Source organism: Camelus dromedarius, chromosome 17, assembly GCF_036321535.1.
Source record: "Camelus dromedarius isolate mCamDro1 chromosome 17, mCamDro1.pat, whole genome shotgun sequence".
Taxonomy (NCBI): domain Eukaryota; kingdom Metazoa; phylum Chordata; class Mammalia; order Artiodactyla; family Camelidae; genus Camelus; species Camelus dromedarius.
The window spans coordinates 29,986,616-30,007,594 of NC_087452.1; the positions used below are offsets into that span (position 1 = coordinate 29,986,616).

General features: G+C 43.2%; 1 protein-coding gene across 1 annotated transcript in view; it reads right to left on the reverse strand.

Moving 5' to 3' along the window:
* The window catches only part of CACNA2D3 (calcium voltage-gated channel auxiliary subunit alpha2delta 3), a 776,511-nt gene that overhangs the window by 364,417 nt on the left and 391,115 nt on the right, over positions 1 to 20,979 (reverse strand). The window contains exon 10 of the mRNA XM_064496418.1: positions 4,073 to 4,162. Within this exon, the coding sequence (XP_064352488.1) occupies positions 4,073 to 4,162 (90 nt within the window). The remainder of the gene's footprint in view (positions 1 to 4,072; positions 4,163 to 20,979) is intronic.

The following is a 20,979-nucleotide window of genomic DNA, read 5'->3' on the forward strand; positions in this document are numbered from 1 at the left end:
TCTCTGGGATAAATGTGCTCTCAAATGAATATGGTGCCAACTGTCAACCAATATCAAGCAGGGACATTTTGTAACTTTTTTTATTCCTTAATTTCTGGAATTTATACTCAACCTCTCAGACTTTCTGATTGGCCAGACCCCAGAGGGCTTTTACAGGTGAAGGTAGAGCAAGCAGGTGTGCAGAAAGTTTCCCTGATTAAAAAATACTTCTCTCATCAGGATTCAAGAGGAAAAAAATCTGCCATGTGATAGTAATTTCTCTGGCTCTTAGAGGTGTTAGGAGTGCAATATACCCTCTTAAAGCATAAAAAGATATTATGCCTGAAGGTGTGATCAGTGATCTGAGACTTCTACAAGATTCTGTCCTGAGGTTGTGATATGATATAAAGAGTTCCTGGGTCAGTAAGTTTGAGTGCTGGTAGAGACACATTTTAAAATGTCTGCTCACTGTGGGACTTTTAAGGCCTTTTGCAGCACAAGTGCATTGTGAGTCTCCAAGAGGAGGATAGCATCCCCCACCCTGACCACCACACCTGTGTCAGAGTCTCATGGCAGACCAGCATTCCACAGGACATGCAGTGGGAATCACTCACTGGCTTAGGAGTGTCTTAGAACAAAACTTTTAAGTGGAAGGGATGAAGAGAGAAAAGGTACCAGGGCAAGGAAAAGGAGAAGGGTAAATGAAGGGAAGCAGCTACTCCTGAGGACTTGGGCATGGAACAGGATCAAAGCATTAAGAGTGGGAGCTGTTTCTAGAAATGACAAGTGCTCTAGAAAAAGCTGAGGTCGTCTAGTGTCTTTGTGGTAGTGAGATGGCACTTCCCACCCAACCCAGCACTGCTGAAAGGGATCTGGGCACCACTTCCTCATTTTGATTTCTCAACCCCAGTCCACCAGAGCCACTCTCCTGGAATATGATGTGGACAGTTAGTTGTATAGGACCTCGCACTTGGTTGAATACTCTACTGTCACTCTCCTAAAATTCTTATTAACTTTTGAACAAGGGCCTCCCTTTTCATTTTGCTCTAGACCTCACAAGTTAAGTAGCCAGGGCTAGATCTATTCCTATCCCTGTTTTACAGATGAGGAAAATAAAGGTGAAACTGAGCAGTCTTCTCAAGGTCCTACAGCAAGCTCTGACTGAGTTAAGCTTCTCAGCCCAGGCTGCCTGGCTCCAGAGGTTACAAAGTTATATATGACAAGCATTTCCTCACTCTTACTCCTTCATCTTCTCTGCCAAAGAACAGGAAAACAGAAATCTGCAGGGCACATTTCCAAGCAAGGGACTCCCCAGCTCAGAGAACCTCCTTCTGCGCTAGACACTAGGCTTTTAAAATAAAGAGAGCCGGTTTTCCAAATGTGGCAACTCCTTTCACTACCACCCCCCTAGAAAGAGCCTGCTGATACGCAGAGCTCTGACTCTCCCAGACCTGAGAAGGTGCCTATCCAGGGTTCAAATCAGAATTTAAAGATGTAGTTTGGTCCTTGGCTCTGGTCAGTTACGTTGATAAATTACTAACAAGATGTTAACAGGGATGTGCTGAATCAAACACCGAGTGTTAAATGCTAATTGTATGTAGCCAATAGTCCCTTGCAATGAGGCAAGAGGGAAGGGCTTCTGTTTGTATGAAGGAAGTTGACATGCACATTTCCTCCTATTTTCCTCTCCTCTGCAGTCATGCGTGACACTAGCTCAGGACTGAGACCTCAATAGCCTTCTTTGTGCCAATAGATATTATTGGTAAAAAGGACACTAGAATTAGGGTCTACCCTTGGCTTGAGAGGCCACTGTAGCTGAGTAGGAAAAATTCAAATCATGGAGTGAGGCAAAACTGACCACCAATAGGAGCTGTGCAGTGTTAGGTGAATGCCCACCTGGAAATTGACAGCAGCCGGCCCACAGAGCTGCTTGGAGACAGTGCAGCAAGGCCTCTGAGCCTCTAGCTCGTCTCCCAGTGTCTGTGACAACTCAACACAGCTGTTGCCCCATTTAGTGCTTGTTTGCTCTCAGCTCCACCCCATGAATTTTCCCTGTAAACCACACTTCCCAGACTCCCCAGCGTTTTGACAAGGTTCGCCCGAAGGAGAATACTGAAGGATGGAAGGGAGAAGCCAAGTAATTTCTAAGCCATATCTCCCTTTCTTTCTGCTATGGGGACGTGGGCATTTTCCAGCAATGGCTGCGTCTCCTCCAAGGCACCAGCTTCCACAGGACAGGTCCTTCACGCCAAGATTCCAGCTTATACTGGGCAGCCCCCTCCATGGTTTTATTCCCATCTGGATGGCCACAGTGAGGAGGGTCTGATGACATCTCTCCCTCCTGCTGTCCTTCCTGCCCTAGAGAGGAGCTGCCTCCTACCTGTGCTAATCCATGGATTGTTTCATTTTCTGTTTGGTTTCTCAGCTTTTCCATTCCTTGTGCAACCAACTTTCTGAGTTCATCTCCTGCTATTTGAAATACCTAGAGTGGTTTCTATCTTTCTGCTTCTTAACATCTTAACCACCACCTCCCTGGTCCAAAGCCACCATTATATGTCTTCCAGATAATGGCCTTACTGCTATTTATCAATAAAGCAGCCACTGAATTGTTTAAAATCCAAGTTGGAGTGTGTCATTCTCTGCTCAGACTCCAGTGACTTTCCATCCCACATAGAGTGAGAACCAACTACTCACTAGTGTCTGTTAGGCTCCCTGTGATCCAACTCCTGCTACTTCCATGATCTCACTTCCTAGCACTCTCTCTTCCCCACTTTGCTCTTGTCACACTGGTCTTCTCACTGGATTGCAAATATGCCAAACATTTCTGCCTCAGGGCCTTTGCACTTGCTGCTCCTCTTATTGGAAACGCTTCCTCAAGCTATCCACCTGGGCTGCCCCTTCAGTTCCTTCAGGCCTCCACTCCAACATCACCTAATCAGAGAGATCTTCCCTGACCTCACTGTATAAAGGAGAAGGTCTATCACACCAAGACAATGGTACTCTTGTTCTCCATAAAACTACTCATTTCTTATGTCTCTTCCCATTAGAACTGGGGTCAGCAAACTTCTTCTGTAAAGGGCTACATAGTAAATATTTTAGGATTTTAGGTTTTATAGGCCATATGGTCTCTATTGAAACTAAACAACTCTGCCATTGTGGTGCAAGAGCAGCCATAAACTATATGTAATCAGGTGGGCATGGCTGTGCTCTAACAAGACATTATTTACAAAATCAAAATGCAGGCTGATTTGTCTCATGGGCCATAGTCTGCTGACCTTTTCACTAGAATGTTAGGTCCATTAAGGTAAACACTTTGTACTGTTCAGGTGTATTCCCAGTGTCTGGCACAGAAAAGCATGCAACATATACTAGCCAAATAAATGATACAGAAACTGCATTAATAAAGACAGTCATTACTTTTCCTATTGCCCTCCCAGAGTAAAAAGAACACAAAAGTTATATGTTGCTCTAGCTTAACACAATTGCATTCAAGGGGTAGAATCACCAGTCCAAGATTCCCCAATATATTTCACAGAATGTTAATGGGTGCTATTTGAAAAAGGATTCTTTGTTCAAAGAAGTGTGAGAAACAGCAGGTAAAGCAGGGAGCCTTGAGTATGCTACTGCATACCGTGAATCTCTAAGGGGCTGGAAGAGAGAGAGGGATAGGTACAGCTTGTAGAACTCTCCAAACATACTGCACAGAGAAAGCCCTTCTCCCTCTGAACATCGCCACAGACAGGGATTCAGTGTGACATAAGAAATGAGTCTACTCCATTAACAAAATGAGAGTTTCTCAGATGAAAAGAAATCTGCATGAGATGGTGTTCAACTATTGAGACACTGATGCCCCCAGAGTCAATGAGTGTGGCAGGTGAGTCCCCTGACCAGACTGCACCATCAATTCTGCCCAGCAGGGGGCTGGTTTGACCTCACTGGCTGAACCTGGTTTCCCAGACCATGAAAATGGCCAGCCTTACCCTCCCATCTTATGCTGTGGATACTGCTCAATGACAGCCAGGCCTAACAGTAATGCTGGTCCATAACTTTAAAAAAAAAAAAAAAAAAAAAGGCAAATCAAAGAGGAGCTTACATCGCTGAGAATGCTGAAGGCCTCGTTCAGAGCTATATCTAGCATTCCGATTCCTTTGGCAAAAAGTTTGTCCAGATGCTCCCTGAAGTGCTGAAACAACAAAGCAAAAAACCCATTAGCATCTGTCCTGTTATAAGAAACACCAACCTCGAATGAGCAAACACATGCCAAGGCAAAAACCAATAATTTTCAGACCCAAATGGTCATAATTTGGTTTTTGTCTTTTAAACTCAAAACATACGAACTTTTTAAACTCAAAACATACGAACTTACTCAATATAAAATTTACCTTCCATGTGTATTTTTTAGCTTGGATTACACATTAGGGGGGAAAGTTCAGATTTTGGTGAAAACTATGTAATTTGTTGAAAATTCCTGCTTTCCTCTCCAGTTTTATCTCCTGTGACTCTCCCCTCTTTCACCTTCTATTTCCCACTCCTGATCATCTTTAGGACTCCATGCATGTTCCTCCTCCACTGGGAACCCATTCTCCATCCATTTTCTGGTGCCTATCGCCATCATGATGCTCTCTTTTATCTACTTTTGGGGTCTCAGTTTTGACATCACCCTTTCCTGACCCAGGAAGCCTTCCCAGAGCACCCACCTTTGAGACTGGCTTCGAATGCTTCCTTGCAAGCCCAGGCTGTCAGCCCAGGCTCAGACCCACCTTGCACTGAGCACTCCAAGTGTATAATCTGATTAGATTCTGTCCCCACTTAAGACTGTGATGTTCCTAAGACAGGGCATGTCTGCTTGTCTACTGTCCCCCACATCCACCACATACCTATACACAGAAGGCGCTCAATAGCCTCCTCCAAAGAGCCAAAGAGCGAGGATAAACACTGGATCATAACCTGACAGTTGTGACTATGAAAGGGAGACTCAGGCTAGATAGAGAGGGCTTCAAGGAACAGGTAGAATGGGAAAGAGTCTCTTTGAGACAAGTCCCAGGCTCTTCTGCTTTGTCAGTTCCACAGAACCAGCATCAACTGAAAAGGGGACAAACAAAAGAACTGTGAAACCCCCAACATTCCCGCTTCCCAACTAAGAGGCAAGAGCAGGTCCAGGCTCCTTCCCAGGTATGTGTGGATGTACCTGATGTCCACTGGCCCAAAGCCCATGTCCACAGTAGCACAGCAGCTGGCACAATTTTCCAATTGACTCATTCCAAAACCATTTCTTTTCTATTGAAGTGAATTATTCTCTCCCCAATGGCATCCACATCATTGTCTGCTGGGGAACTGGATAGAGAAGTCACTAGGAGGGAGAGGGGCAGGAGGGGTGGCTCCTGGAAAAGATTTGCCGGTGGTCTCCTGGCCTAGGAGTGGCTTCCTTTCTCCTACCATGCTGGGACCCAACAAAGCCATCAGCATTCACATGGTGACACCCACTCAGGATGTTTCTGCCTTAGAACCCCAAAACTGATCAAAACATTGGAGCAGATCATAGAAATCGATCCTTGGACATGGCTGATGGTTCTAAGATGTTGTTCTGCCTGGACTTGCTCAGGAAGCAACAGGGGCCTCTTGTCATCAGGGTGGGCTGCAGGTTTGCTGGCAAACTTGACTGTAAAGCTTGACTGGGCTACTCATGGTAATCAGCTTTAATGACACCTAAGTCTAACATTAATCAAGGTTGGATTTGAGGTTGGTAGATCACCCTGGGGATACTCATACACCACCCACATGACCTCTTCCCTGGTCTGCCCCTCCCTCACAGCAACCGTCCCCTCACGCTTACCAGAGCAGCCCCAGTTCTGGAAGCCTACTCTGGTCCTTAATAAATACCAGGCAACTGAGTCCTCACAACAACCCTGTGGGGTTCAATCATCCCACCCTGCAGAATTTGGGGCCCAGCACTGTCCCCAAATTCACATACCTCCCAGCTGCCTGGCCCAAGTTCTACCCCGATCAGCTTTATCTGCTCTAATGCCCTCCTTCTTTCTAGTATATACTTGCTACTCTTTTCTGAGGATGGAGGAGGGGGATACCCTGCATGCCTGGCTGTATCTTGACAAAGAGCTGGCCAGTCTGGCTCCAGAATGCTCACTCCTAGTCTCTGCACTTGGGCTGCAGCTGAATCTACAGGTGACTATCAAGTGGCTTGAGTGATGGAAGAGAGGCATGCTGAGGGCCAGGCAACCAGGCAAACCACATGATCAGAAACCAAGTTCCATGATTCTCTATTCTTCCTGCCTGATGCCTAAGGCCCAGTAGGATGCCAAGTGCATGACATGTCCTCCATGAGCACTCTGTGGACAAACTTAGGAAACTGACCAAATCTGGAGTCCCACAGTAGGTGGACAAGAGGAAATCTGATTAGTCTGTCTTCTTCAAGAAACTCCACCCTTGGAAACCTTCCTCGTGGGTGAGTGGTGACCACCAAGAGAACTTAGATTTGGCGAGCAACACCCCATGGTGGCCCCCACATACCCTACAGGACAGAGTGTGATGACATGCCCACCCACAACCTGCAGAGAGGCTGGTCTTTAACTGGCCCCAGGTTCATATCTCAGTGGCCTAACTCTGCCTTGACAAGTTTGTTCTATTCATCTGATGGCATTTCTGTAAGCTGCATTTAACTGTGCTCAGTCACACAAGTTTACACAGTATTTTTTAAATAACACAGAGACCTCCTTTAATTTTTTTTTAATTCCTGTGTCGCTGCATGTCATGTGCAGAAAGATGCTTCAGGCAATGGTTGCCTTTACTGTTGGACACTTAGAGTAAAATGTAATAACATGTCATGGAATTCCCCTCAATTAGCTATTATAACAAGGTCAATTGTGATTTTGTTTCTTCCTGGTACAAACTGGGGCCATATACGAGATAGAAAAAATATTTCCTCAAGTTAAAGGTTTCCAAATGATGTCACAATGAAGGATACTGTTTCTTTCTCTCTGTCCTCTCCCTCATGCCCATAACTCCCTTTCCTCCTACTCCACAACGTGAACCAACTCAACCTCATCATCTTGGTCTTCCAGGCTCTGCATTTAACCCTCAGCCCAACTTTCCTCCTACACAAACTTGGGGGGGGGGGCTGAATTCCAGGGACCCATCTCTCACATATGACCTCCACTAAGAGCTACTCTGTCCATTACGGTAGCCATGAGCTACATGAAGCTATTTATACTAAGTTTAATTAAAATTACTAACTCAGTTCCTTGATCACACTAGCCACATTTCAAGTGCTCAAAAGCCCCTTGCGGCTGGTGGCCACTGCAATGGACAGTGAAGATTAAAGAATATCTCCATCATTGTATAAAGTTCTATTGGGCAGTGCTGAACTGGAGACACAGGGCTAGATTGGTCTGTCCTCCTCACTAAGCCATTGACTGATGGTGAATCAGAGGAAACTCTAAGGTTTTTACCCAGTGAATGTGTGATTTTATCTGTCCAGTATCTATATCCGTTCTGATTTTCCTTCTTTCTCACCACCTCATAATTTATATGGATTGGGTGAGGCTAACATCTCTCTCTCTCCTTCTCAGATCAAGGGGTGAGCCCACTGATCAGCTCTGCCCACTCTGAGTTCCAATCCCATCAGCCATAGTTGAGCTTCTACCAAAACGTGGGAAGGAGACTCTCTCTCTCCACAGAGATTACTGAAAGATCAGGGAGGAAGCCTGGTGCTGCCAGCAGCCATGTAGCCACTGCACAGAAACAGCTCGTCTAAATAAAGTTAACAGCGAAAGAGAACAGAGCCCAGAATGGAGGGGGGCCAAAACAGAGTCACAACAGCATGGCTTGAGCCCCTAAATCCAGCCATGTTTAGTTTTTTCAGGTAAGTGCCAATAAATCTGACTCTCTGCCTGACCAGATTTAGCTATATTCGGGCCACTCAAGGAAAGGACCTTGATGACCACACCCATCACAATAACCCTGGCTGATACAATACCTTCCCAAAGATCCCCCTGCATTACAATGATCCTTCTCTACACTCACTCCTTTCCTTCTTAATCACTGTCGTTGCATTGCCTGGTGGGCACACATGTCCGTGCCCGTGCCAGACAGAGTCAGGCACTTCATACACAGCACACTCCTGGTGCACGTGTATGTAACGGTCATGACTTTCACTTCCCATAGCCTGGAGCAGTTTGTTGAAGATGAATCCTAACCATGTGCACTCCAAGGGTAGTGTCTGAAAGAGAATGAAGGGGCACGGCTGATGGCCCTGCAGCCTCCTCATCAACACAGATTCCTTTTTGTCTGTTCTCAGTTGTGCCTGCTTACTATAAGAATCGAAAATATTTACACTGAATGCAATCACACTATACTTGTATGTTAACAACTTGTATATAGACCCCGTGGACTCTGCAAAAATAAAACTGAACTAGGACTCAAGAGACTGAGTCTAGGCTCTGGTTAGACAATTTACCAGCTATGAGACCCTGAGGCAAGGCTTTGGCTCTCAGGCCTCTATTTTGCTCCCTGTGAAATGGGGATGGGAAAGCTCTTGCTAGTGGAAAGAAAGTGAGAGCATCAGTGCTTCAGAGCAGCAGGCAGGAGCCAGGTGGCTGAATTCCAGTTCCTGCTCTGCCACTCACCCTCTCTATAAGCCTCAGTAAGACACTTCCTTCAGCTATGCCTTCTTTCCCCTCTTAATGCAAGAAGCATCAAGGTGACCTCTCACTATTATTACAGGAAAAGAGAAGTCATCTAAAAGAACTGTGATGAAAGAAACATGTGAGACTATTTTAATTTCATATTCACTAAAAGAAATATTTGAAAACATCCTACAAAACTTTATACCTGAAGCACCTATGCTAACTTTCTGGTTTGCAAATTTACAATCTAATTCACCTTGAAAAATGACTTACATCAATCACATTTAGGGTCAGGTTTTATTAAATGGAGAGAGACACATAGTCGATTTTACTGACAGCAAGGCCTGAGTGTCTTCCAGAGCAAGCTACCGAAGCACAGGAGGCTCAAAATTAGCCAAGCCAGGAAAAACAGTCCCCAACAACTGTGTGCCAGAAGGTGGCCAGTTTCCATTATTTTTGTAAATTAAAATAAACAATTTATTGGGAATGGTGACAGTTCTATTTTATTACTAAACTTCAATAAAGGAGGAGGAGGGTGGCTTTTTATCTTTGCTTCAGGCACTCATGCAGCATGTGCTGCTGTCCGGGAGAAGGCCTCGCTTCCAAAGCAATTAGCACAGCTTGATGCCTGGGGAGGTGAACCAGCACAAGTACCATGGCTTCCTGTGCCCAGATGCCAGCAGGCACAGCGAGGCCGCTTATCTCCATGAAACAGTCACAACATCCAGGCCAGCGGAGGGTCCTGGCGAAACAAACCTCTTCCTACACCAGCATTTGATTTAGTTGAATCAATACTGATAACTCTCTCTGTGATAATAGCAATCATGTTTTTTCCTGTCTATGTAATTATAATGAATGTTTGAGTCCTCCCAATTAAAAGCAGGGGATTAATATAAAAAGTAGACATCAGGAGACAAAACAATCCCCGATCCACAGAGCCCCCGAGAGCTGGTGGTCCTGGCTGGGGCTATTTGGGGGAAAGGCTAACAGCCACCTATCAGTGGTGCCCATTGAGGTCACTTGAGTTCAACAGACCTGATTTTTATGCCCACTATATGCAGGTAAGGGTTGCTGCAGCCATGGGAAGGTTTTCAGAAATTGCCTCACCCAATTCCTCTAATGGCAGCCACCACTGCTCAATTACAACAGTATGCTGGGCACTGGGAACTTTTCATCCAAAACCTCACTTGTTTCTCCTAAACACTCCCAAAAAGTACTATTAGGTTCTCATTTTACATATAGGCAAATGGAGACTTAGAACAATAAAATATTTACCCAGGATGGCAGAGCAAGTATGAGGAAGGTAGATTTCCAACTGCAGAGCCCCATTTCTAAACCCATATGCAACCCAGCCCCTTCCAATAAACAGGGCGCAGCTCTCAATGTCCCTGACAAAGTACAGCATGTAGGGGGTAAGGAGCCCTAGGGATCTTGTTCAGGGCTGGTTTCTTGGGCACATAATGTACGCAGCCACACAGAGCCCCATGCTCAAAGGGCCCGTGCTTGGTTTAAAGCTTCATTGTCACTGTCTTGAAATTCTTAATAACTTTACTGTTGAATCTGTGTTTTTTTGATGATATCCAATGGAACAAGATCATGCACGTGAGAAAAGGAGTACGGGAATTGTGCAGGTCCTTGCCCCTTGCTGTCTGGGTCACACTTAGCATCTGGCAGTGCCCAGGGAGTGCAGAAACAGGGCAAGTGTTCATCAGATGTGCTTGGCTTTGTTATGTTACTTTGTATTGTGGCCACCAGGTGACAAACTAAAATTAAGAAACTAAAGGTAAGAGTAACCTATAGAGGCTCTCCAAACTTTAGTTCTATGAGTAACAGACATGGTACCACTTGCCTTCTCCTAATATAGGGATACTGCTTAATATAAAATCAGCCTGAATTAGAGACGCAGTGTCCCATTGGTCATGTCTGTCTCATTCTGATGTCAAACTCCTTATGTAAATTCCCAAATACACCTTCACAAATCTCAAGGGTCCCATAACCACTGAACTCCAAACCCAAGCCGCAGGAGCCCGTTTGTCAGAGATCAAGAGGGCATCCATACCTGTCTTCTGACCTGACTGATACTGGGCCACATGATGATTTCATGTAAATATGGACACTTCACAATGTAATTCCTCCTAAGAACACCCTCCTTCACTCCCAACCCTAGGATGATTCTTCCAGGCTCCAGTGGAGTCTGAAAAATCCCCTGGCTGAATTTTACACCATCTTTTGGGCACATATGTCAGGGTCCTCAGCTCAAGCCGAGGCTGGTGTATAGAAAGCACCCAATAAATGTTGTCAGCAGTATTACCTTATCTTTGTCTTGGGCACTCTCTTTCAGCTGGGCCTCAAACCATCCCCAGGACCACCTATTTTCTAGGAATCCTTTTCTCTAACTCTTTAGGGGCTTACTGTGATTCTTCCCTCGGGAAAGCTATCATTTGTTTCTTATCTCCTCACTACTTGTGCTCCCCTCTCTACACGGTGCAGAGAAAAGCACTTGCACACATCTTGTGACACTGCTACCTCAAAGTGAATCACTGTCATTCAATTTCAGTGGAGAAAGCACATCGTGACATGGTGTTTCTCAAATGTGAAAACACAATGGCCTGAGAAAGCTGGTATGAAAGAGGCAAATCCAGATGTTTGTAATTTGGAGGAGAAAGTACAGACCTGATAAAACTGTGTCTGAGTCGCAGTTTCTCCTTTATGTTGTCTATTACAAATTGAAGTGTCTGAAGGTAGCAGCTGTTTAATGCTAGTGCCAAATTAGAGACAAGATAGATCTCTTGGATGTAAACAAATGAGTATTAATTCATACCAGGTAGTCAGTTGAGTATATCCTCTTTTCATTGGCAAAAGCACTAATTATCCCTTGTAAGATGATAATGACAAGGCCAGAATGGGCAATTCTCTTTGATCAGGAAATAACTAAAGTGGAACTATCGCCTCCATGAAGCCATGCACAGTGGGGCAAGGAGGGGTCCCCAAGGACTCCCTGTCATATCTTATCAGTTCATCATCCTCGTGAGGCCACAGAGAGCGGCAGCTCTGCAAACCTTCCAGAGACAGGAAAGCCATGACCCAAACACTACTTGGACAGAAGTGCCTGCTTTGTGTCTTGCCTGGTAAGACGGCGTGTGTGTAAACAGGCAGGCCTCACACTTCACGACTTTCTGACATTTCTGAAGGTCCTTCATAAATTTTATAAAAACCTTGATTTAATTCAGGTTTGCTTCTTGGAGGAAAAAGTCTTTTGTCAGCCATACTATGAGAGAACAGACAGAAGTCACAGCTTCAGTTCATTCCAAATACAGCTCCAAGCTTGGTGAAGCTTCAGCTACAAAGAGATGTGTATTTATAATCGGCATCCAGGGACAACATAATGCCAGTGCAGCCCTGCAGATGCCATGGGCTCATCTTCATCAAACCATCTCCTCACAGTCAGGCTGAAAGTCCTTTGCACCCAAACGCAAAGTTACAGCCCAATGTGGAAGGTGGTGGGTGCTGAGGACACACATTTGGGGTCACGGGCCAGGGGTGGTGACGAATGTGCCCTGATCTGCCTCATGCTCACCTATTCAGGGGCAGCAACATTCATTTCTAGGACACCTTGGTAAAGACGTGTGGCCCCTTAAGACAACTAAATTAGAACTTTTCCTGTATGATCACTTGGAAGATTTGTATAGTTTTCTGAAACTTGTATTCAATTAAAGTTTTGTTTCAATGATCTCTGCATTTTGTCAAATTAATTACATATGAGTATCAAACTTAATTATCTGAATTTCTTCCATTTTCATTCAAGTCTGTGAATACCCTATATGACAACCTAATTTTTTTTAAAGATATATCAATATTTATGTGGCCAGTCCCCTACTGATGAAAATTTAGGTTTTCAGTGTCTTATTTTTTTGAACATTACTACAGTAAATGTATGCATATTGTAGAGTCATAGTGTATATTGTAGTAACACCAGTAAAATAACTTCATAGAAGGGAAATTATTGGGTCTTTTTTTTCTTCATTTATACCATGCACAGTTACTATGAGAAGTTAATGAAGTAATTTCAGACAAAGTACTTAATACAGAATCCAGCATATAGTAAGCAGTCAGTAAATGTTATGTCTTACTAGTAGAGTATGCATGGTGTTATATTTTGAGCTTATTTAAAATATCCAAATTGAAATTCTAAAAAGCAAAACAAAAACAAATAAATCGCACAACTCCACACACAGCAAAAGGAAGGTCATTGACCCCTATAGGGACTCAACCAGTGCACTCAGGGATGGGTCTCTCTGTGTCTCTCTCCTGGAACTATTTGGTTTCATTCTGCCAGCAGGCTCTCGACCACACAGCTGCCTACATCACCAGCCCCACATGCTCCTGGCTTAGTCTGCCCAATGGCCAGAGCTAGGGTTGCCAGATAAAAAACAGGATGCCTAATTAACTTTGAATTTCAGATAAACAATGACTACATTTTTAGCATATTTGTTGTTTTTCTGAATTTCAAAGTGAATTGGGTACCCTCTTTGATTTGTGAAATATGGCAACTCTACACAAGACCAATTTCAGCAATGTTTCTATCAGAAGAGTTACTGGAAACACTGAAATTAGCCCTGCTTAGTTTGCATGCCTGGGCCTGAGCCAATCAGACAGCCAGAGAAAGGGGCCCATGACTCATCCAGGCCCAGATCATGTGCCCATTTCTGAACTTGTGGTTACAGAAGGAAGAACTGGGGAAAGTCCCACCTAACCTTCTATATATGGATTTGCTAAGGACAAGGGGATTTCATGAGAGGGGAATACTGGACAGATAAGAACCACAGCACAGCCAATGTATAAGCAGCTAGTAGGAGAGGCATAGCTTTTCTCTGGCTTAATCCACCTTCTCAGAGAAATGGGTCGACCTGGCCAAGGCAGCAAAGGTGTACACACACACACACACACACACACACACACACACACACACACTCACACTCTCACACTCTCTCTCTCTCTCTCTTCCATGTTGAGCAAGTGCTTTACCCTGCAGCCTGTAAAGGGGGAAACACACGTAGTGAGGAGATAAACAGATGGTAGCTTTCCCCCAGGGAACATCACAATATGCAGCTAAGGAGTTAGAGAAAAGGGTTTTTAGAAAATAGGTGGTCCTGTGGATGGCTTGAGGCCTAGCAGAAGGAGCACACCTGACAGAAGAGAAGATAATACTGCTCTTGGCTTGAGCACTCAGAATTAATGTCTCCTTCAAGCCTCACAACAATCCCAGGAGACAAAGTGCTCTCATTATCCTCATTTTATAAATGAAGAAACTGATTCAGAGGGTTTACATCACTTGATAAGAGCTCACAGCTAATCAACGGCAATACTGGGACTTAAATCCAAGCATTCTAACTCTAAAATACATATTTAATTCCCCCTAAACCTTTTTATTACAGAAAATTTCAATTATCAACTCACAGCAAATTCTATTAATACTCTACCACCACCTATTTCCATATCCCTTGTGGTAACTAGCCTCCAACATGGCCCCTGGTGATCCTCACCTCCTGATATTCATACACTTGCATAGGGCTCTCCTGCACTGGGCCAGGGTTGGGGCTCTGTGACCAAGGGAATACAGCAGAAGTGATGAGATGCCACTTGCAAGATTAGGTTATGAATGGCACTATAGATTCCACCATGGCTGTTCTCCTGATCTCTGCTGAATAAGTCATTCTAGGGGAAGCCAGTTGCTTTGTTGGGAACAGCAATATGGAGGTGCCCACAAAGTGAGAAATTGAAGCTTCCAACCAATGGATGTCAAGGGACTGAGATCTCCTGCCAACAGCAACATGAATGAGCTCAGAAGTAGATCTTCTACCATAGCTGAGCCTTCAGATGACTGCAGTGCCCAGCCAACATCTTGAGTGCAACTTTGTGAGAGACCTTGATACAGAACCACCCAACTAAGACACGTCTGGGTTCCTGTCCCTCAATAACTATGTGAGGAAATAAATGTTTGGTGTTTTAAGCTCTTAAATTTGGGGAGAATTTGTTTCATGACAATAGATAATTAATGTACCTTCATCCAGATTATACTGAGCATATCCCAGGCATCATACTGTTTCATATGTGAACATATCAATGTAGTATGTGTCTGAAATAAAAAGACTTTAAAAAAACAAAACCACAACACACATTGCACATTGTGTCAATCACAGTCACACAGCTTGAATAAGGTCCAAATAAGGTCTACATGTGGTAACTGGTTGAGGGGTCTCTTAAGTCTCTCATTCTAGAGTTCCCACTTCACTATTTTTCTTACAATTTTTTGTTGAAGAAACTAAGTTATTTGTCATGAAGAGTGCCCAGAATCTGAATTTTACTAATTGCACTCCTGAGGTGTCACTCAACATGTTCCTCTGTTCCCTATATTTTAGTAAATTTATGGTTTTAAAAGCTTGATCAGATTCAGGTTTGACACGTGTGTGTGTGTGTGTGTGTGTGTGTGTGTGTGTGTGTGTGTGTATTTACGTGGCATGTACATCATTTGTGGTATTGTTACTTACCTTAGACAACCATCTGGTAGTCTCTTTGTGAGGCAGGCAGCCAGTGATGCTCAATGCCTAGATTCACTAATCCATTAGGCATGATATTTTAATTCTATCGTTCTTCTTCATTTATTAGATGTGAAATATCTAGAAATTTCTAAAAAGAGGAGCTTTTCCTCTCACACTATTTAGTTATCTATGAACTGCCTGTAGAATAAAGCTGGATAAATACTTGCTGCTCTTTGTTCACTGAATTTCAAAATTGAGATTGGTCCAAAGGTGACCATGACGATTCCCTTCTCTTTTTTAAGTACTATTATGAACTTAGGGTTTTTCTGCTTCACATTTTTCTGCTTTGCCCAGTATCAGCATAGATTGAAGCATATATTATGTGTTTCAATCTGTTGCTAATTTTTTTTGAGGGCACTACTCAATTTATCCCATTTTTCGCCAGTAGGAGACTTTTTTTCTTCAAGTTTGCACCCAAGTCCTTTTACAGTAGTTGTAGTCTTCTACTGTCACAATGGACAATATGTTCCAGGCTCATCTTGTTCATTTTCTGCCCCTAACTTATAATTGGCCATTTCTCTAGGGAGCCCAATACAACTCCTAGTCTTAACCATTCACACTGTACAGCTTCTCAGAAATGAGAGGGAAGGAGGAAAAGAAGAAAGAACAGAAAGGGGCCAAATGAAGGAGCAGAGAAGAAAACAGCTTGAGAAGCTCATGATGAACATAAAACGTGGTACAAATCTTATTCCAATAACCTGATGGGCAAAGCGATAAGGAAATAAGGAACTGCTTGCTAGATACAGGTCAGGAGTTCACTCTGGGAACAGAAATATAGGAGAAAAAAGGCTGCTGGAGTAAGAAGAGTTTGATGAAAAAGACAGGAGGTTTGAGCTTTACTAAGGCAGAACCATATGAGAAACCAAATTCCATCACCTTAAGACTAGAACAGGCCTCCAGTGGCATCCATTTGATACAATCCCCATTGGTACTGGGTGAAGTGAAATCTGACTGTATGCACCTCACATCTCCCCTATCATGGCCTTTCCTTCCCTTTCCCCATGGTACACATTTGATCCTATTAACCCCTAGCCTGTTGCTGGATCATATTCATTCACTGAGACCTCAAATGTTGATTAAGAACCCATCAAATGCCACATACTGTACATGATCAATTGAGCAAGAGCAGATATGGTCTCTGCCCACAGTGGAGGGGAGACAGACCAAAATCAATAAATACACCAATATGGGTAAAAATAATAAATGCCTTCAAGGAAAGGCTCATGGTACTTTGATACCATATGGGACACCGAGGAAGCGCCCAGTATTTGAGTAGGCAAAGGCAACAGGGCTGGGACATGAAGTTGCAGGTGGAGAAAGAGAATGTGCCAAGGTCCTGTGTCAGGAGGAAACAGAGCACACATAAATGGCTGTAATAAGATCACTGAGCCCAGAGAGGGGAAAAGAACATAGTATATCATGGGTCTGGAGAGCCAGGAAGGAGCCAGACAAGGTAGGAATTCAGACAAGGTAGGCACATTCAGGGTTTTTTTCAATAAATTATTACCTGGAATGGTTCTTTAAGGATCAAAAGGATTTGAAGATACAGAGCTAATTTGGAATGACAGGTTGTGGGGTTCATAACAAGGAACAGGAAGCCCTTTTCAAGGACTCCCAAATCAGCAGCAGATGAGCCATGAGAGTAACAGGAATATGGACCTCACAGAACACAGTGACAGAAGCCTAGGGCCATTCCATGCTGTAAAACAAAACAGTAGTAATCCACAGGAAATAGAAGGATTTTCAATCATAGGACATGAAATCAACAGAGATCTTCATAGAAAACACACATGCTCCCATTCCAGGAAAATCAAGATTCAGTCACTGACAAAGTGAAGAAACCAGCAGAGGAAACCTCTCCAGCAAAGAATTTTATAACATGTGAATAAAGGAGTTCCTTTTTTAATTCATTGTCATTGTAAGGATAAAGATAAACCTCTTTTTAATATCCAAGTTGTTTTCTGAAGGAAAATGCCGCTTTACAAATATGTAGTCTATCCAACAGGTAAAAATGCAAACAAATAAATAAATGTACATTACAAGACACCTTGGAGCTCTAGGTCACAGATCAACTGAGTATCAACTCTGCTACTTGGATCCACTTACTGGGGACAGTTTCATGATTCTTTTAAAATTTTCTCTCCATCTGTGCAGGTTACCCATGTGGCTCTTCTTCATGCCTAGCCATGGGGGGAGCGGTCTACATTCAGTCATCATCTCAGTCCAATACTCTGTCTCCTAGCCCCAAGGGACACAGGCTTCCCTCCTCAGCACAAACTGAAGCTCTAAAGAAAGCAGAGATTACTATCCAGCCCTGTCTGCCACTGTGGTCCCAGTCACTTCAGCTGGGTCAAAATCCAGGTTCTCCTGTGGTAATCAGCCACTAGGCATCCTCAAACTAATCAGCCAGCCTCATAGCTAACTGTCCTCCCCAGTTGTTGGGGCATCTTCCCAGAAGCCTGGAGGTAATCTGCTTCTCAGCCTGGTAGGGAGTAGGTTTCATGAATTTAACTAACACATTTCTACTCATCTAAAATTGAAATTAAAAGGACTTTAGAAAGAAAATCATTATTTTCATCATGCAAAGAAAATAGCAAAAGATGCTAATCATCTGATGTCTAGATAATGCTCTTCACAAATATTATAAAGGCAGAAGTTGGAGATGGTCCATTATTTGAGGTCTGAACCTCTCCTAACTTCACCTTTACAAAGTCTATTTGACCTTTTCCTCTGTTGCACAGGGTCTTTGGGCTGCTTTGATAGCAGATGGGCTGCAACTGAGTCACCGGAATAATGATTAATGTGCCAGCAAAGCAGGGAGAGTCCATAAGGGGAATATTCAGGAGCCGCATGCCAGGAGCCATTCCACAACAAGAACCTGCAGTGTGGCACACTCAGGAATGGCTGCTTTGCACACTGATGAATTCAGGAGCATTCAAAGGAGTCAGAGAGAAACAGATCTATGGGGAAGTGAGCATGCCACTGAAGAGACAGAAAGGGTGTCCTCCCTTTGCACAGCCCCAATTACTCTGCTTCAGAATTTCTCTAACGTTGTTTAATCTTGGTGGTAATAAAAAAAAAATTCATTTTAGTGAAAACCTTAAAACTGAATTTTTGTCCACTTTGCTCCTCTGGCTCCAAGGGCTACCCATGGGAAAGATTTTTAAGTTCACTTCCAAGGCACACTAAAGATACTCATTCCAAAAACTCATAGGAGGGAGTGAAGCAGGCTGACTAGTGGGAGAGCAACATGCAGGCAAGCATGAAGCAGACATCCACCAAGAGGGACACAGAGGCAGAGGAGTTTTGCTTTAAAGGATATAGACACCATGCAATTATGCTTATTCTAGCTTTTTACACTCAGCGCTGATGCAGAAGGGGATTGGAGAAAGGGTAAAAAGGAAGGTTCAGGCGTGTCTTCTTCAGGCCCAGAACCCAGGGATCCATTACCCCCATCTCTCCATCTCTGTTTCATTGGGCTGCTTCAGGACTGCAGCACCACAAATGCAGGCGGGAATGAGGTCAGGGGAAGCCTTTGTGAATTCAACTCTTTTCATGTGCCTCAGAGCCGATGGAGCTGAATGAGGCTTCCTCAACTCCAGTCTCCTTGTATGAGACTCTCCTTCAGTCCCAGAAACGCTGTTCCCCAGAACTTCTCACTAAAGTGTAAAACAAGAAGCTTTACAGGAGGGATGCGCCGATTGTTGTTATTTGACCAGTGAATGGAAAAATATATAAAAAGGACAAAAAAAGGAAAGTCTGCATGATATGGTCAAGTAGGAATAGCAACTGATTCTAGGAAACTTGATAAATCCCCTTCTGGTTGTTTGCTATTGTAATGCCTTAAAATCAAGACAAGGAGGACTAGTTAACTGAGGCTGGAGACATTGACCAGGCTCAGTTCTCATTTCAGAATTAAAGAGCATTTTTATTTATTATCAAAGTACCCACTGTTTTAATAAAAGGCTATCACAGAAGACAAAGTAACCTAAGTGAGCTGGAATGAAATTTCACAAATTCATATGAAACAATTTCTCCTCTAGTTGGCTGATTATACATGACACATGGCTATCAATCAGTTCCTATCTGTATTTAATGCCAATTCACTTATCTGACTAACAGGCACTGGAATCCACAACATTGTTCAATTAAAGGGCTGGCACATATTTTCTTGTCATTTTCACATATATTTATTGAGCATCTACTACAGATGCTGGGACAATTAGACAGGATCTCTGGCCTCACAGAACTTATGTTCTACTTGTAGGGTCAAGAAAGTGACAAGACAATAAATAAATTTTAAAGATAAAATAACTTGTGATGAGAGTTCTGTAGGATAGGTCTGGTGAGAAGGAGTGAACTAGGGAACACAGGGTACCTTGGGTTGGGTAATCAGAAATATTTTCCCAAAGAAGAGAGGGAAGACTCCAGACAAAGCTGAGCAAGTCCTAGGACTAAAAAGAACATAGTGTTTCTGCAAGAAGCTCATGTCCCTCCAGTGTGAACATCAGAATCTGGTACTGAATGAGCTTAGAAGGTGAGTCTACACTGGGACAAGGCATCTGGAGAGGAACTTGAAACTTCCCATAACTGTCATAAGAATATGGGTTTCACCCAGGGTCAGAGGTTGAATTGTGTCTCTCAAAAATGATACGTTATACATGCACCCTCAATGTTCATAGCAGCACTATTTACAATAGCCAAGACATTGAAACAACCTAAATGTCCAACGATAGATGACTGGATAAAGAAGCTGTTGTATATTTATACAATGGAATACTACTATGCCACAAAAGAGAGTAAAATAATGCCATTTGCAGCAATATGGAAGGACCTGGAGATTGTCTTTCTAAGTGAAGTAAGCCAGAAAGAGAAAAGAAAATACCATATATCTCTCATATGTGAAATCTAAAAAAAGAAAAAATAAGACACTAATGAACTCATCTCAAACAGAAACAGACTCAGACATAGTAAAAAAATCTTATGGTTCCTGGGGGAAAGGGAGTGGGAAAGGATAAATTGGGAGGTCGAGATCTGCAAATATTAAATACTATATATAAAATAGATAAAAAGCAAATTTCTTCTGATTAGCACAGGGAACTGTATTCAATATCTTGTAGTAACCTATAATGAAAAAGAATATAAAAGTGAATATATGTATGTATATGACTAAAACATCATGCTATAAACTAGAAATTGACACAACATTGTAAACTGACTATACTTCAGTTTATATACGTTCAAGTCCTATCCCCAGTACTTCAGAATTTAACCTTATTTGTAAGGGTTGTTACAGATCTAATTAAAGATGCAGTCGTACTGCTGTAGGGTGGCCCCCTATTCCAATATGACTGGTACCCTTTTGCTATAGACTGAATGTGTCTCCTCAAAATTCATATGTTGAAACTTAATTCCCAATGTGATGCTATTTGGAGATGAGGCCTTTGGGAGGTGTTGAGATTATGTGGATAGAGCCATATAAAAGAGGTCCCAGAGATCTCCCTCACCCCTTCCACACCAAGATGGCCATCTATGAACCAGGAATTGGGTTGTCACTAGTCACCAAATCTGCCAGCACCCTGATCTTGGACTTCCCAGCCTCCAGAACTGTAGGAAAGAAATGGTGTTGTTTAAGCCACCCGGTCTGTAGTATTTTTGTTACAGCAGCCTAAACAGACTATAAGACACCTTTCAAGAAGATGGCCATGTGAAGACAGAAGCACAGGGAGAACACCATGTGAAGATAGGATTGTAGTGATGCA